The 18,477-nt window shown below is 44.6% G+C and overlaps 1 protein-coding gene across 4 annotated transcripts in view; it reads left to right on the forward strand.

Annotated features, from left to right (window-relative positions):
- INSR (insulin receptor) overlaps window positions 1-18,477 on the forward strand; it is a 134,762-nt gene that overhangs the window by 14,329 nt on the left and 101,956 nt on the right. For all 4 annotated transcript variants that reach the window (XM_059918609.1, XM_059918611.1, XM_059918608.1 and 1 more), the window contains exon 2: window positions 3,594-4,145. In XM_059918609.1, coding sequence (XP_059774592.1) covers window positions 3,594-4,145 — 552 coding nt within the window. The remainder of the gene's footprint in view (window positions 1-3,593; window positions 4,146-18,477) is intronic.

An 18,477-nucleotide genomic window follows, 5' to 3' on the forward strand; every position in this document is an offset into this window, starting at 1 on the left:
CAAGGTCTGACATCTATTGCTGGCACCATCTCTAACATCCTCTGGGTATTTTCTGTTCATGCAGTAAATTGCTCTATTGTCTTAGACTAATAGAGACACATACAGCTTTCATGAGTTGAGTTAGAGTCATTGGAGATTAAAAAAAAAAAAAGCAGTTCTTTGTTGTCCCCTACAGTTATAGTCGTTTAATTTTTTAATAACAACCTTATTGAGATCTAATTCAATACCATACAATTCACCCATTTAAAGTTTAAATTTAGTGGTTCTTAGTACATTAGTACATTCGCAGAGTTGGGCAACCATCACTACAATCAATTTTAGAACATTTTCATCACCCCCCAAAGAAATCACATACTCTTTAGCTGTCACTCCTCATTTCCCCCTCTCCAAGCCCCTTGAAACCACTAATCTACTTTCTATGGATTTGCCTATTCTGGACATTTCATGTAAATGGAATCATGCCACACGTGGTCTTTTGTGACTGGCTTCTTTCACTGAGCCTGATGTTTTCAAGGTTCATCCCTGTTGTAGCAGGTGTCAATGCTTCTCCCCTGTTACTGCTGAATTATCTTCCTTTGCATGGACATGCCACATTTTGTTTATTCATTTGTCAGTTCATGGACATTTGGCTTGTTTCCACTTTTTGGCTATCATGAATAATGATGCTATGGGCATTTGCACACACATTTCTGTGTGGACCTATGTTTTCCTTTCTCTTGGGTATCTACCTGGGAGTGAAGTTGCTGGGTTATATGGTAACTCTCTGTTTAACCTTTTGAGGGACTGCTAGTCTATTTTCCACAACAGCAGCTGTACCATTTTCCATTCCCACCAGTAATGTATGAGGGTTCTGATTTCTCCACGTCCTCGTCAACACTTGTAATTGTCTGTCTTTTTAATTTTAGCCATCCTGGTAGGAGTGAAGTGGTATCATTGTGGTTTGGATTTACATTTCCTGGATGTCCAACAGCTGGTTAATCTTTGAATGTATATTCATATCTGATTTTGGTTCTGACACAACTTGGGGAGGATGGTGGGCTGGTGTTCTTTGTACCTGTATCAATTTCACAATTTCATGTGTGTGTGTGTGTGTGTGTGTGTGTGTGTAAAACATAGAGTGTGAGGCTCAGGCTTGAGAAGCCCAGACCTGTGGCTGAGTCTAAGCTGTATACTGCCAGATATAATACAGGACACCAAGTTAAATTTGAATTTAACATAAATGATGAGTAATTTTTAAGGATAAGTATGTCTCAAACATTGCATGGGATATACTTATCCTAAAATGTACTTGCTGCTCATCTGAAATTCAAAGTTAACTGGGCGTCCTGCATTTTTATTTGCTAAATCTGGCAACCCTGAATGTTACTGGTGGGTCGTATGTCCTTGGCTGATTGGCTTTGCCTCCTAGAGATCCAGTTTTCCCTCCTGTGGGGTGCGGATAAAACTTGTTGGGAGGTGTCAGTGGCGTGGTACCTGTCCAGACCTCTGTATGTAGATGCTGTTGATGTGACTGAAGCTGGGAGCCTCAGCCTTGGGTGGCATGAGTGTGTGGGGCTGGAACTGCCATCCTGGTCCCGTTGAAGCTGCCTTCTAATTTCTGAGTGAGTGAGTGTATGTGTGTGTGTTTGTGTTTTGGCAAGGAGAGGCTGTCTAAAGAATTCAGTTCTACTGAATGTTAACTCCAATATAAGGAACACAGGAGGAGGGAAAGATCCAAATAAGTATATGGAGGAAAGGAAGTCAGAGAAGGCTTCCTGGAGGAGGTGGCATTTGAACTGGATCTTGAAGGATGATGAGCTGCATTTCGAAATAGGGAGCTAAGGTATAAAGGACTTTGACAGTCAAAGGGACTAGGGCTACCCTGTTCAGTCCAGTAGCCACTAGCTACATGTGTCTATTTCTGTTTACACTATCTAAAGTAAAATCAAATATTCAGTTCCTCAGTCTTATATCAGTCACATTTCAAGTGCTAGACAGCCACAAATGGCCGGTGGCTTCCATAGTGGCCAGTGCATATATAGAACATCTCTATCACTGCAGAAGTTCTGTTGGACTTTGTTGGACTAAGGCAAGGGTCACCAAACTACCATCCCGGGGGAAACACCAACCCACAGCCTGCTTTTATAATAAAGTTTTATTGGAACACAGCCATATCCACTCATTGTCTCTGGCTGCTTTTGAGCTATAATGGCGGAGTGGAGTAGTCTAAACAGAGACTGACTGCAAAGCTGAATATATTTACTATCTGAGCCCTTATAGAAAATATTTGCCCACCCTGGTCTAGGGGAATGAAGGCACAGAGCCTAGAGGTGACACCGTGATATGTTTGGGAGAAATAAACAATAACAAAATAGCTGAAATTAATTGAGCACTTACTGTGTGCCAGCCACTGCTTGGGTGCCTGCATTATTTCACTCATTCCTCTTCATAGGTCATGTTATAGGGAAGGCTTGGAAGGCCCCCTTGGAATTGGAGAGTAGTGGGCAGGCCTGTTTCACGTGGTGCAGGAGATGGAGGGGCAGAACCTTGAGGGCCGCGAGAGGAAAGTGCAGGGTCATGGGGAGACATAGAGGGTGTCAGAGCAAGGGAGGGGCCACCTGCAGGAGAATGGGTGTGCAGAGTGTTTGTGCAGGGGAGATCAGACTCTCTGGGAAGCCCTTGCCACACCCAGGTAAAAGGTAATTAGACCTTGGCTGCCTGCCAGGAGGGCGGGTTGGGAAGGAGTGTTAGGAAAGCGGGAGAACTGACAAAACAAAGTCAGCTCTCCTTGCCCCATTTCTTCTTTTTTTTTTTTTTTTAAATATTTATTTATTTATTTATGGCTGTGTTGGGTCTTCATTTCTGTGCGAGGGCTTTCTCTAGTTGTGGCGAGCGGGGGCCACTCCTCATCGCGGTGCGCGGGCCTCTCACTGTTGTGGCCTCTCTTGTTGCGGAGCACAGGCTCCAGACGCGCAGGCTCAGTAACTGTGGCTCACGGGCCCAGTTGCTCCGCGGCATGTGGGATCTTCTCAGACTAGGGCTCGAACCCGTGGTCCCCTGCATTGGCAGGCAGAGTCTCAACCACTGCGCCACCAGGGAAGCCCCACCCTTGCCCCATTTCTGATGTGGGCACCTTTATCCCCATACATCCATTTCCTGAAGATCTTCCACGCCGACTCACTGGGGACGGCTCCCCTTTCTCCTTCCACACCTGCTGCATTACTCAATCCCCTGTAATCCCAATGTCTTCATTGCATCATATTTGATGCGATGCTTTTAAGGCTTCTGATGGGTACTGCCAAAGGAATTATTATTATTATGATTTGCCTTTCAGGAGTAATTACTTAGGCACAGACACCTTACAGAGAAAGCCACTGAACCGGGCTGGCTGTAGAATTTACAGGGTCCAGTTCAGAATGAAACCTTGGGACCCTTCACTCAAAAATAATTAAGGATTTCAAGACGGAAGAGCATTAAGCTAAGGGCAGGGCCCTTCTGAGCGGGCGTGGGACCCAGGTCACATGCCCATGTGGCTGGCCCTGCCACTGATTCTTATGAACCATCCGTGGGGTGTTTGTTCACCTGTCTTGCTCTCTGCTTGTTTGCCCTTCTAGTGTGCCCCGGCATGGATATCCGGAATAACCTCACCCGGCTGCACGAGCTGGCCAACTGCTCGGTCATCGAAGGACATTTGCAGATCCTATTGATGTTCAAAACGAGACCTGAGGACTTCCGAGACCTCAGTTTCCCCAAGCTCATCATGATTACTGATTACTTGCTGCTCTTCCGGGTCTACGGGCTGGAGAGCCTGAAGGACCTGTTCCCCAACCTCACGGTCATCCGGGGCTCCCGCCTCTTCTTTAACTACGCGCTGGTCATCTTCGAGATGGTTCACCTGAAGGAGCTTGGCCTCTACAACTTGATGAACATCACCCGGGGCTCCGTCCGCATCGAGAAGAACAATGAACTCTGCTACCTGGCCACTATCGACTGGTCTCGCATCCTGGATTCCGTGGAGGATAATTACATCGTGCTGAACAAAGACGACAATGAGGAGTGTGGGGACATTTGTCCAGGCACCGCGAAGGGCAAGACCAACTGCCCTGCCACCGTCATCAACGGGCAATTTGTGGAGCGGTGTTGGACGCACAGCCACTGCCAGAAAGGTACGTTGAGGTTCTCGGGGGTTCTAAGCCATTTCTCGTGGCTTATTCATTAGAAAGAAGCTGGAGACATTCACTAGCTCAGGTGGTGGCAAACGTTTTTTGCAGACTCAGATGATAAATACTTTAAACTTTGCGGTCTGTTGCAACTACTCAGCCCTGCCATTGGAGCGGGAAAGCAGCCACCCTGCAAGGAGGTGCAATAAACAAGTGGGCGTGGCTGTGTTTCAATAAAACTTTATTTACAAAACCAAGTGTTGGGCCAGATTTTGCCAATTCCTGAGCTAGATGGTCGAATGTTCCTCTTGCTTGAGAGACCAGATGAGAATGGGCTTTATTGTCAAAAACAAAAAAAAAGCAAATGTATTTCTTATCTGATTCTAGAAGTATGACTGCTTGTGGTAGACATTTGGAAAAAGAACTGTGTAAAGGATAAAAGCAAAACATCCTTATTTCACAGTTATTGGGGGATACTTCCTGCTAGTGGCTCTGTTGTGTCTGAATTTAGTTAACTTTCTCTGTCGTTGGGCATTTAGATTATTTCTAGTTTCCACAAAGGGGGATGAACATTTTGGTGTCGAAGCTTTATCGAACATTTTTTTTTTTTTCCTTCGGGTTTTGCTTTTCCAGAAGTGAAATTTCTGGGTCAAAGTTTCTTGATACCGATTGCCAAATGGCTTTCCGGAAACGTACCAACGGGCACTCCTCCTAGCATTGGCTGAGAGGGAACACCTTGGCTAGCTTTGAGTGTTGTTTGAAAAATCTTTCATAATTTGCTGGAAGGAGGGGCTTGTGTGTTGTCATTGTTTCTATTTGCATTTCTTTGATTGCTATCAGGGTTGAACCTTTTAAAACATGTTTATTTATCATTTGGGTTTTCTCTTCCTGTTCATATCCTTTGTCCATTTATCTTTTAGTACCTTAGTGGTTTTTGAAGTATTAATTTGCATGTCGTTTTCATAGCGAAGACTGTTAATTCTTTGCCAGTTATGTTTTCAGGTGTTTTTGTTCAGTGACGGATATACTCTGGCTGTCAGTTGCCAGAGAAGCTTAAAATGTTTATGGAGTTCAGAGCTGGGTTTTTGCATGCCTCTCATTATTTTATGCATAGAAAGTCCCTTTCTATGCATAAAATGAACGTTTTTTTCCTCCAAATTTTCTATCTTAACTTTAATTATTATCATTAAAAAAATGTTTGTCCTGGGCATTTGGGACCTGTTTGTGTGCATGATTCAAAAGGGTATCCATTTCCCCCCAAATAACTAGTTGGGGTCTCAACCCCAGGTATTGCAGAAATTTACCTGTTCGTCATTGATTTGGGGTCTGTTTCTAGGTATCCATAAATATGTCTGCCTTTCCTTGCACCGGGGCTGTTACTATTCTAATACGTATAGTTTTATAATGTTTTGACATCCAGGAAGTCTAGTTCCACACACACACTCGTTACTTGTTTATTGTTTTATTGACTCTTTTCACACGTTGTGAAATTCCCTGGGAAGACTTAGCAAATGTGAGATGGAGGCGGGAGAAAGTGAGCGGGTGGCTGAAGGGTTGTATCACAAAAGATAAGGGAAGGTAGAAAGGAGGGTCTTCTCACCTGAGCCCAAAGCTATGGGGAAACCACACAGGGGGAGTCATGAGTAGAATCTCTAGACTCAGCAGGGAGGACTCCTTCGAGCTCCAGGGAGTCCTTCCATTCTGTGAATGCTGGAAGGGAGGAAACAGGAGGTGAGAGAGTGGAGACCTCTCTTTTGAGTGGTTGGTTGGTGAAGGAAAAGGGAATCTGGTGGTTTGTAGATATAGGAGGGAACGATGGTTATTATATTGTGGAAAAATCTTGAGAACGTCGGTAGGTCAGGGACACAGAGAAGCCAAGCTATGACCAAGAAGAAGGATCAAAGCTGGGGCAGAGTCTTGGCTCAAGTAGAGGACCACCTGTGGGTTTGGAATTTCGTAGAACAGGGAGACTTCGAGGTGGGGGTGGGGGTCGGGGTGTGGGTGAATAAGTTGGATGGGAGAGACCATCCAGATGAATTTGGAGGTGAGGGGGTGGTGTTCTCTGATGGTGAGGGGAGGAGAGGCTGTGTAGGACCTACCATGTTACAAGGACACACAGCTGCAAGGGGAGCTCCGTTATCTTTGTTTTAGAGACCAGAGAGGTTACTTAACTTGCCTAAGGCCACACAGCTAAGAAAAGATGGCTGGGGTTTGCACCATGTCTGAGACACAAAAATTGTGTGTGTGTGTGTGTGTTGTGTTGTGTGTGTGTGTGCCCCCCTCTCTTTAAAGACGGGTGAGCTACTTCTAGCTGGGGTACCAGGGAGAACAGTGAATAGTCTTTTATCTCAATGCTCTGTTTTCCAAATTCAGGTTCTTGTTTGAAATGCTCCAGGCTTACATTATCTTGAGATATAATTTAAGGCATTCCTCTGTGGATTTATTTCTGTACTCATTTTAGTCAAAATATCCAGGATGGTATTATCTGCAAAAATGTCCCTGATGTTTTGAGCAGGTGTTTTTATTTTATTTTTTAAGTTTTTTATCTTGTGCTTTTGAGAGCAGGGCTTGTTTCTCCAGCACTGGGGGTTTCATCACTGGAGAAGGTGTGGCTCTACACGTACGGCTGTGGCGGAGACCTGCCGGATACCTGTTCCTGGCATCTGGCATCGATGTTTGCTCCTGGTTTGTAATCAGTGGTGGTGTCCCCTAGGGGAAGCGTTGTCCTGTCCTGGTCACAGATGTCAAGAAATGATTGTTTTTTGAACCTACACTCTTGTCTATCAAGTACAACTCAGCTCAGGCTTTTTTCCCCTTCAATTTCTTTAACTGTAGTCAAATACACATAACATAAAGTTTACCATCTTAACCATTTGAAATGCACAGCTCAGTGGTATTAAGTACATTCACACTGTTGTGCAACCATCCCCACCATCCATCTCCAGAACTTTCTCATCTTCCCAAACTGAAACTCTGTCCCCATGAAACACTGACTCCCCATCTCCTCCCCCAGACCCTGGCCCCCACCATCCTACTTTCTGTCTCTATGGATTTGACTTATCTAGGGACCTCGTATAAGTGGAATCATGTAGTATTTGTCCTTTTGTGTCTGGCTTATTTCACTGAATATAATGTTCTCAAGGTTCATCCATATTGTAGCAGGTGTCAGAATTTCCTTCCTTTTTAGGGCTGCATAATATGCCATTGTATGGATGGACCACATTTTGTTTATCCATTCTTCCATCGATGGACACTTGGGTTGTTTCCACCTTTTGGTTATCGTGAATAATGCTGCTGTGAACCTGAGTGTACATTTCTGGCTTTTAAAATGCTTATGTTTCTTGTTGCTGTGGCTTTGGAAGGCTTATCATGGGATTTTTGAATGCTAAACAGACCGAAATGAGCCTTTAGAAGATACTTCCCTGTCTTAGGCAACAGACACAGACCTGTGAAAACTGTCCAGCAAGTCCTCAGTTCCCCTAGAATCCTCTCCAGCACCTCCTTGAGCCTTTTTCTTGCATGATTGCCAGGTTCTGGAAACATCCAAGGTCTGGTCAGCATTTGGGATGAAGTTGTTGGGTTGTCCTCTGAACCCAGTTTAAACATTCTCTAAAATGTCCCTTTTTCCACCTGATCCCAAAACAATGCTGCTTTTGGCAGAGAGAGAAAAAGAAGGTTCTCAGTGGTTAAAGTATTTAAAAGGAAGGGCACTGTGGTGTGTGTCTTGAGATGCTTCTTCTCCATCACTCTGTCTACATATTTGGGGTGGAGATGCCAACGGAGGCCAAATGCAAGGAGCCTTGGATGGGCAGAGTGGAGATGGAGTCTTTGTGAGCTGGGTCACAAAATGTGTTTATTGTGAACCTACTATGTGCCAGGCATTGGGGTCCTCAGGGTCACAGGAGGGGCAAGCCCCTGCCTCCTTGGAAGAGGACCTTCTGATGGCAAATATAGACATTGAATATGTGACTGAATGAACTTGTAGGAAGAGTTACAAGAGGGGGATCTGTGGGTGAAAGCATGGGATGAAGCCCTAAACTAGTCTTCAGAAAATATCTCCCCTCCCCCCACATAGGTGTGTCATAAAGACCCGAAGGTCAGCCTCACTGGACCCATTTCCAAGTGGTTACGAGAATTGTTCGGAGTCCTGTTTCGCCGGTCATGGCTCACGAGCTGGACCAAACCAGTGTTTCCCCATCTGAAGAGTGAGGATAATTATGGCACCTGCTTGTCAGGGTTGCAGTTTTGGGGGCTAAATGAAATGATGCACGGGGTACACTTATCCCAGCCCGTGACACTTTGTGAATTTTCTGGAAGCTTCTCCTAGACGCCATGAGTCCACCACCCTTTCTGGGCAGACCAGCCACTGGGTAAGTGTCTGCCAAAGCTTGGCTCCATTTCTGACTTTGGTCTTGGGGCAGGCAGAGGAAAGCCCACCGTGTGACCTGCTGATGAGAGCTGAGTGCTTGGACCTATGGCCCCAGAGGAAAGATCGCTCTGCTTACCTGGTGCCTCAGCTTCCAAGGCTCTGGGGACCCCAAGCTCTGGGTTTTTGGTGGTGGGGGGGACCAGAAACCACGGGGCTTGCTTGACCAGCTGCCCCAGCCAAACCCACTGGCATTTTTTTTTTTTCCTGGGAGGCCACCCCAGCTGCTCGCTGCCAGTCAGAGGGGTGGGTGAGTCTGGGGCACGATGGGTGCCAGGAAACTGGTCGGTGATGCCACATACGGCAGATGCAGGAGGCAAAGGGAGGCGAGTCTCTCCTTCGTGAGTTTGAGTTTCCATCCATGTTTCAGAGTCTCTGAAAGCTGAGGTGCTCTATTTGTATTAAACACTACCTATTTAAGTGCACGTGCATTCTCTCTTGAAGGGTTTGCTTTTAGGCAGAGGTTTGAGCTTCAGATTGAAACTGTTTTCCCCTTCCTCCATTTTTTTTTTTTTTAACTTTGCCTTTGGTACTGTAATAATCAGAATCTTCTCGACAGTGAATGCTTGTTTTGTGCCAGACACTGGTCTAACTGCTTTGCTTACCATACTGCAGCAAGTTCTCCTAGCAATTCCTCCTTACAGATGAGGTCCTGGAGGCCCCAGGAGGTTAAGCCACTTGCCCAGGGTCACATCGCTAGTAAGTAGTAGAGCTGGGATTTGAACCCAAAACCCAGGTACTCTGGCTCAGAATCTGACCTCTTAACCGTTGTGCTTTCCTGGGTCATTGTGGAAAGTTGGGGAACTGCAGAGAACAAAGAAAGCTGGGGTGGGGAGATGCCCTAGAATTTGCCCCTGCCAACATTCTGGCTGCTTTTTCCTATAGCCCTTCTCATCCCCTCTTTTTTTTTTTTTAATTAACTTTTATTGGAGACTAGTTGATTTACCATGTTGTGTTAGTTTCTGCTGTATAGCAAAGTGAATCAGTTATACATATACGTATATCCACTCTTTTCTAGATTCTATTCCCATAGAGGTCATTACAGAGTACTGAGTGGAGTTCCCTGGGCTATACAGTAGCTCTTATTAGTTATCTTTTTTATATATAGTACTGTGTATATGTTAATCCTAATCTCCCAATTTATCCCTCCCACCCTTACCCCTTGGTAAACATAAGTTTTCTACATTTGTGACTCTATTTCTGTTTTGTAAATAGGTTCATTTGTACCATTTTTTTAGATTCCACATATAAGCAATATCATATAATATATATTTTTAAAATTTATTTATTTATTTTTGGCTGCATTGGGTCTTCGTTGCTGCGCGTGGGCTTTCTCTAGTTGCGGTGAGCGGGGGCTACTCTTCATTGCGGTGCGGGGGCTTCTCATTGTGGTGGCTTCTCTTGTTGCGGAGCACAGGCTCTAGGCACGCGGGCTTCAGTAGTTGCGGCACGTGGGCTCAGTAGTTGTGGCTCGCAGGCTCAGTTGCTCTGTGGCATGTGGGATCTTTCCAGACCAGGGCTCGAACCCATGTCCCCTGCATTGGCAGGCAGATTCTTAACCACTGTGCCACCAGGGAAGCCCAATATCGTATAATATTTGTTCTTCTCTGTCTGACTTCTTTCACTCAGTATGATGATCTCTAGGTCCATCCGTGCCACTGCAAATGGCATTATTTCGTTCTTTTTAATGGCTGAGTAATATTCCATTGTATATATGTACCACATCTTCTTTATCCATTCCTCTGTCGATGGGCATTTAGGTTGCTTCCATGTCCTGGCTATTGTAAATAGTGCTGCAATGAACATTGGGGTACCTGTATCTTTTCGAATTATGGTTTTCTCCAGATATAGGCCCAAGAGTGGGATTGCTGGATCATATGGTAGTTCTATTTTTAGTTTTTTTAAGGAACCTCCATACGGTTCTCCATTCCCACCCACAGTGTAGGAGGGTTCCCTTTTCTCCACACCCTCTCCAGCATTTATTGTTTGTAGACTTTTTGATGATGGCCATTCTGACGGGTGTGAGGTGGTACCTCATTGTAGTTTTGATTTGCATTTCTCTAATGAATTGTGATGTTGAGCATCCTTTCCTGGACCTCTTGGCCATCTGGGTGTCTTCTTTCATCCTGGCTTAAGTTAGCTGCCTCCTCCATCAGACTAAGTTCTCTTGAACACAGGGACCACGGCATTGATTGTTGTGTCCCCAGGACCTGTCATGTAGATAAACAATGACATCTTTGACCACTTATTACTAGCTAATGCTTATTGAGCACTTACTATGTGCTAAGCCCTGTGCTAAGAATTTGACAAGCTCTGCCTCATAGAATCCTCACCATAGCCTATGAGAAGATGTTATTCTCATTTTACAGAAGGGGACACTCAGGCTTGGATAGTAATTAAGAAACTTACTCTAGGAGACCTTGCTGGGAAATGGTTTGATCTCAGGCTTGTCAGGTCTAAAGCCCTTGACCAGTCAGCAAACTACGACCCACGGGCCAAATTCAGCCCTCCAGCATTTTTGTATGGCCCGTGAACTAAGAATGTTTTTTATACTTTAAAAAGGTTGAGGGGACAGACATAGAAAACAGACTTGTGGTTGCCAAGTGGGAGGGGAGGGGAGGGAGGGAGGGAGGGATTGGGAGTTTGGGATTAGCAGATGAAAACTATTATATATAGAATGGATAAACAACAAGGTCCTACTGTATAGCACAGGGAACTATATTCAATATCCCGTAATAAACCATAATGGAAAAGGATATGAGCAAGAATGTATATATATGTATAACTGAATCACTTGGCTGTATACCAGAAACTAATACAACATTGTAAATCAACTATACTTCAATAAAATCAATTTTAAAAAATAAAAAGGTTGAAGGGAAAATCTAAAGAATAATATTTTGGGAGAGGTGAAAAGTATATGCAATTAGCATTTCGGTGTCCCTAAATCACGTTTCGTTGGAATACAGTCATGCTTTATTTTTTTTTAATTTTTTATTTATTTATTTATTTATTTAAACATCTTTATTGAAGTATAATTGCTTCACAATGGTGTGTTAGATTCTGCTTTATAACAAAGTGAATCAACTACACATATACACAGTCATGCTTTATTCATTTACGTCTTGCCCGTGGCTACTGTAGTAACAGAGGTTGTATGGCTCTTTAAAGAAAAAAAAACGTGCCAGCGTCTGTTCTTGAATGCGCACCTTGTAAAGATGAGGGGGACTTTCGGGGGTAGAGACTGTTTTCAGTGGAAGTTGGAAATATCCCAGCATCAGGCCAACACAGCCCTTCTCCTCCTTGCTGACACGGAGTGGAGGGGACTGCAAATAATGAAGTGTCATTCTTGCCCCTCAGGACCTCTCAGTGTGTCTGGGGAGATAAAAGGCAGAATTAACCATCTGAGTGAGCCCAGCCAGCAGGAGATGTCAAGGCAAGATAGACCCCCCTCTTTCCACTGAGTCATCAGACTGGTGGTTCTAGACATATTTGGTGCCGGGACACCTGGAAATCATCATGTTCTCTAGATAACACAGCAGAATATTGATAAATTAAATTCCTTTGTGGCTATGCCATTGTAGTCCATGCAGAAAACAGAAAAGTCCAACATGTGCATGGGATCTTGAATAATAACGACAATTAGAAAAAAAGACGGTAGATCGTGTAGTACAGTGGGCTGTTTGTTTCATTCATATTTATTCCTTTTTGTTTCGTCAAAGATCTCTTTGAAAGTCTAGGAGAGAATTAAAAGAACTATCCTGAAAAAATTCTGTGGTCTTCGTAACTTCTTTATCACTGAGATGATTGGTATTTTAAATTTATTTTTAATTTCTATTTTTTAATTTTAATTTTTAATTTTTGGCCACACCGTGCGGCTTGCGGGATCTGAGTTCCCCGACTGGGGATCGAACCTGTGCCCTGTAGGGGAAGTGTGGAGTCCTAATCACTAGACTGCCAGGGAATTCCCTGGAATTTTAAAAATTTATTTATTTTATTTATTTATTTTTGGCTGCTTTGGGTCTTCGTTGCTGTGCATGGGCTTTCTCTAGTTGAGGCGAGCGGGGGCTGCTCTTCGTTGCAGTGCGTGGGCTTCTCATTTCAGTGGCTTCTCTTGTTGCAGAGCATGGACTCTAGGCGCGCGGGCTTCAGTAGTTGTGGCTCGCGGGCTCTAGAGCGCAGGCTCAGTAGTTGTGGCACGCGGGCTCAGTAGTTGTGGCTCGCGGGCTCTAGAGTGCAGGCTCAGTAGTTGTGGCACACGGGCTTAGTTGCTCCGTGGCACGTGGGATCTCCCCGGACCAGGGCTCGAACCCGTGTCCCCTGAATTGGCAGGCGGATTCTTAACCACTGCGCCACCAGGGAAGTCCCTGGAATTTTTTAAATGAACTTTATTTTTGGAGATGATTAGATTTTGTATAGCAGGAAAGAACAAGAGCTCTAGAGACTATGTTTCTGAGCCTCCCCTACCTTCCCCAAGATTGATGATAAGTTGTCACGGGCATCTGTAGAAGGAGAGACATTGTCTCAGATTGGAGTGGTTGAAGAGATGTGGTTTGGTTTGGGTGGCAAATGATGCTTAGAAAGAGGGTAAGGGGGAAGGGTGTTCCAGATGGGTGGAAAGGCAGTGACAAAAGCACAGAGGTCTTGTGGGCAAGAGTAAGGAGTTTGCCTCATGCTGTGAAGAGAGGCTTGTGCCATCGTGTGCTCTGAGTGCCAGAAGTTTACCTGCAGGTGTGATGGAGTGATCACAGAGGTTACATTGGAACTATATTCAGGATGTGTTGTTTCCACTGATATTGAGTGGACAGTTGTGCTGAGCCAGGTGTGTTGCTGGGACCCCAAAGTCCTTGCTGAGCCTGGGACAAAGTCAAAGAAATAACTATAAGGAAATAAGCTAGGTAGGCAAATTTATTAGTGAAGGTACAGACTTACAATTCTAACAAGTGCTTGGCTTCCTGGAGGAGACTTAGGGATACCCATTTAGCTACCTTTTCACTTAGAGAAATAAATCGACCCAATCCTTTGGAAGAAGGTAGGGTGGGGTTAAATACTTAATTATGGAAATGTGGCCGTCTGGTAACTTGGTAACTGGTCTGACGAGTTTTTCTTTTTCTCCCTCCTACTTGATGAAATTCATTGACCAGTTATTTCCCACTGTGACACCAGACCCTTTGTCAGAATTAAAATCTGTTCTTTGTGGCTAAACACTTGAAATGCCCCAGGGAGGTCCTGTGGACCTCAGCTCCTGTCAGGCTGGGAGCCCAAGTACTCTTTGTGGTCAGTACTTCTCTCTCCACACACCTGTGCCTGATAGAACATTCCCTTTCCCAGTGAAAGAGAACTGATGTGGGTGGTGGGGTTTGAAAATTGTATCCTTTATCTCCTCTCCCCTCTCTCCATCTCCCCTCTCCACTCAATCTCCCCACCTCCCCTTCCCCTTCTCCCCTCTCTTTGTCTTGGACTTAGAGTCTTTGCTAGCTCAGGCTAAATGTCTGCTTACACTTAGAGATAAATAATGTCAAGAGTGGGAAACAAACAAAAATAATTGCTTTCCTCTGGGACCCTGTTGTCTGTCATGGGTGGGGCCATCTGTGTAGCAGTAGATTGGGCTACTTTCCTCCAATTCCAGGTTTAGGAAGTAGACTGAGATCTCCCAACCCAGACTCAAGTCCCAGGACACAGAGGCACAGGATGAAGTATGGTCATCAAATTGGCTCTGGAGGGGCAGCTGGTAGATAAAGCCCACAGCTGTCAAATGCCTGGAGGGTTTTGGGTAAAGGATCATTTGACTTTTTTATTATACAAGTTTTTTTGCTTCTTTTTTGTCCCATCAAGGAGGGTCTTGGGTCTTGAGTGATGGCTGCAGTCTAGGAAGGGAGTTTGATGGACAGGCTATACCTATGGAGTGTTTCCAAGTGCTCGCCTATGGAAGAAACTGTTTTCTTTGGAAGATCTTATAAGGACAGGGTTTCAAGCCCTGGCACGTAGTCACACTGGCACCCAGTGTGTGCAGCGCCAGCATTGTTTATCGACTACTTGCAACGCTTGTCCGCAAGCAAACAGGACTCTGGCACAGGTATCTCATTAGTGGTGACAAGGTTAAGGTTTTCATGTGTGCAGAGAAATCGGATATCATAGCAGGAGATATGCAAAGCAGGCTTGACCTGAAGCATTCAAGATTTCTTTTCTTTAAAAACAATCTTTTTCACTGTAGTAAAATACACATAAGATTTACTATTAGTGACATTTAGCACATAAGCCGTGCTGTGCAATCATCACCACTATCTAGTTCCAGAACTTTCCATCACCCCCACAAAGAAACTCTGTGCTTTTAGCAGTCAAACCCATTCCCCCTCCCACCAGCCCCTGGCAACCGTTAATCTACTTTCTGTCTCTGTGGATTTACCTGTTCTGCATGTTTCATATAAGTGGAATCATACAACATGTGGCCTTTTACATCTTGCATCTTTCACTACCTGTGGTTTGGAGCTTTAGCCACATTGTAGCATATACGAGGACTTTATGCCTTTTTCTTGCTGAGTAATACTCCATTGTATGGATATACCATGTCTTGTCTATCCATTTACTGACTGACGGACATTTGAGTTATTTCCACCTTTTGGCTGTTGTGAATAGGGCTGCTACGAACATTTGTGTACAAGCTTTTGTTTGAATACTTCTTTTCAATTCTCTTGGGGGGATATATCTAGGAGCAGAATTGCCGGGTCATTTGGTAGTACTATGTTTAAGTATGTTCTATGTTCTTGTATAGAGTCAAGGTTTCTTTCTTTTCCTTTCTTCCCTTTTTTTTTTTTTTGCTTTTGGTTTTATTTCTTTTAAAAAAACATTTTAGGGACTTCCCTGGTGGTCCAGTGGCTAAGACTCCATGCTCCCAATGCAGGGGGCCCGGGTTCAATCCCTGGTCAGGGAACTAGATCCTGCATGCCACAACTAAGAGTTTGCATGCCGCAACTAAAGGTCCTGCACTTGGCAACCAAGAAAGATCCCACGTGCTGCAACTAAGACCCGGTGCAACCAAACAAACAAATAAATAAATAAACATTTTATTATCAAAGAACACACAGATTCAGAAAACCACACAAACCAAATGGACAGCCTAATGAATTTCTTTAAAGCAAACAACCTTATAACTCGCCTCCCCGAGTTGAGCAATAGTACTTTGCCAGCAATCCTGTCTCCAGAGGCCCTACTACGGTTCCCATCCCAGACATAGCCACCACCCCCCCTCTAAAATGGTCACTGTCCTGTCTTTTCTACTGGTCATTTCTTTCTTTCTGTATAGTTTTATCACTCGGGTGTGACTCTCTAGACAATATAGTTTAGTCTTGACCATTAAAAAAAAAACGGATATATCTCTTTGGGCATACCGCAGTGATTCCCTTGGTGATTTTGCCCCCCCCCACCGCCACCAAGGGACATTTGCAATGTCTAGAGATATTTTTGGATGTCGCAAGTTTTGGGGGGTGGGTACTACTGGCATCGAGTGGGTAGAGGCCAGGGATGCCGTTCAAACCCTACAATGCAGAGAAAGCCCTTACCACCTAGAATGATCCAGGGCCAAATGTCACCTGGCATCCTGGGGACAATACTATCCAAACATTTATTAGTGAAGGTACAGACTTACAATTCTAGTGCTGAGGGTGAAAACCCTTGTCTACAGGGTCCCCCTCCATCCCTTTCTTCTCTTTCCCTTCTTCCTGTTGGGAGGACTGGGCGTTCCATCTGGGGCATGTCCCCCACTGTGAATGTTGCTGACTGCTCTATCATGGCACAGTTCGGCATGGTCCTCTGTCCCCTGGACCCAGAACCAGGGTCAGACTCAGGTTCTATTCCTTCAGTGGACTTTATTTGACATCTGCCCCACCCCCACCCCAGCACTATTTGCAACAGACCATTTTGAGAGGTGATCATTTTGGCCACTTCTTCTCTGGAGCATGGCTATGGGTGGTGATGTGCTCTTCAATCATTATTTTTTTCTTTTTCAAAAATCTGAAAATCTTGTTATGCAGTCGAATAGTACTCACTGGCCTCCGTTTTTCAGTTTGTGATAAACAAGGCACAGACTGAACTTTGTAACAAAACTCTGTGTTCTTTACCAAGGCAAGTTTTGCTAAGAAAATTATTTTTATAAGTGAGGGAGGTATGAAGGTTATTTGCAGAGGAATTTTACAAGGGCGAGAAAAAAAAAAAAAACCCAAGAAGTTGACCTCAGGATTCGTGGTGGTACGGAAGACAGCATAGTCAGAAGACCTTGAGAGACATGTCAGAAGTAAAACAGTAGGTGAATCTGAGAAAGGAAAGATGTCCCATGTAGGGATGAGTTTGATGGAGAAAAAGTTGGAGAATTGTCTTAAAGAGGCCCATGTGGTTCAGATGAGGGCATAATTCTTCACGGATTTTCACAGTTTTGAAAGGATGTCTTTGTGACCCACAAGCCTGGCACACTGCCTGACTTGATTTGAGGACTCCTGGCCATTGGGAGGGTTATATTTATGCTATAGTGTCTCCTATTGCGGAATGCAAATAACAGCAGTGGGCATTTGGTAGATGCGGGACCTAAAGTGAAGGATGTGTTGGCATGTTGGCCCCAAGGTCTTGGAAGGAAGGATGAAGAAAGCTAACATAGACCCAGTTCATAAGAGTTACAAATTCAGAATCAAAGAAGTCAGAAAATGACATCAATTCTTTCCCCCTTGATGAAAAGTGCAAATGTTGCCTGTACAGAGGTCAACGAATGTCTTAAGTTTTTCCCGACTCCGAGAAGTAGCTCTGGAAAGGGGTCTAGCCAGCCGGGAGTAGACAATGGTAATCCGTTCTTCAGAACCCGCTCTTGCCAGCTGAATAAGTGTAGCATGGCATTGTTTTGTAAGCAGATAGGGTAGGGGGGGTCCCTGGACAGAGAACCAGGGATGACTTTCTTGACATAAGAGAACCCATTTTGGCCTAAGCCCTTTTGTGATATAAGCCCAGCTGTAATGCTTGCCTTGAATAGGTCTCAGTAATTAATAATTTTTTTTTTTTTTTTTTTTTGGCCTGGCAGCTTGCGGTATCTCAGTTACCCCCGACCAGGGATTGAACCTGGGCCACAGCAGTGAAAGCCTGGAATCCTAATCACTAGACCACCAGGGAACGCCCAGTAATGAATGATCTTAAGGGAGGGAATGCAGAAACAAGGGAGGAGCCATCAAGAAACAATAGCGCAGCCTTAGGGCAGGGTCCTGGTTCCTCATAATATACATACATATTATGTATATGTATTATATACATAATAATATACCTTTGAGTTCTGCAGGAACTAAAGCCCCCACCCAGCTGGAGGATGGAAGGATGATGTCCTGACTTCAGTCAACTAAAGCTTGGACTCCATCAACCTTTGGCCCAATTCTATCCTGAATTCTCCTCTGCTCAAGTCCCCTCATAAATATGCATGTACCCTTAGCTTAAAACTTCCCCAATTCTGCTGTTTGGGGAGACATTGCTTTGGGAAAGATCCCCGGTGTTCTCCTTACGTGGGGCAAGTAATAATAAATCCTTCCTTCTCCCGATCTTTGGCTTGGTTGTGTCCATTGGTTCAACACCTACCCAAGAGGGGAACCCAGTTTTCAGGTAACAAATTGTCTATTTGTTTTATTTTAGAGGACGTTAGAGTATTTATAGAGGGCTTTGCTAGGCTTGGTCATAACCCTCATGCTCTTTTCCCCTTAAGGTCTTATCATCTTTCAGTTGCCACTTCTCCTGGGTAGGTGAATGGGATTCAGGGAGGATAAGGATGTTGAGGGTCCCACCTTTGATGGTGGTGTGGAACCAACTTGGTGGCATTCTAGAGCTGTGCTGTCCAATAAGGTAGTCCCAATAGCCACAGGTGGCTAAGTTAAAATGAATTAAAATGAA

This window comes from Balaenoptera ricei, chromosome 3 (assembly GCF_028023285.1).
Source record: "Balaenoptera ricei isolate mBalRic1 chromosome 3, mBalRic1.hap2, whole genome shotgun sequence".
In the NCBI taxonomy this organism is placed as follows: domain Eukaryota; kingdom Metazoa; phylum Chordata; class Mammalia; order Artiodactyla; family Balaenopteridae; genus Balaenoptera; species Balaenoptera ricei.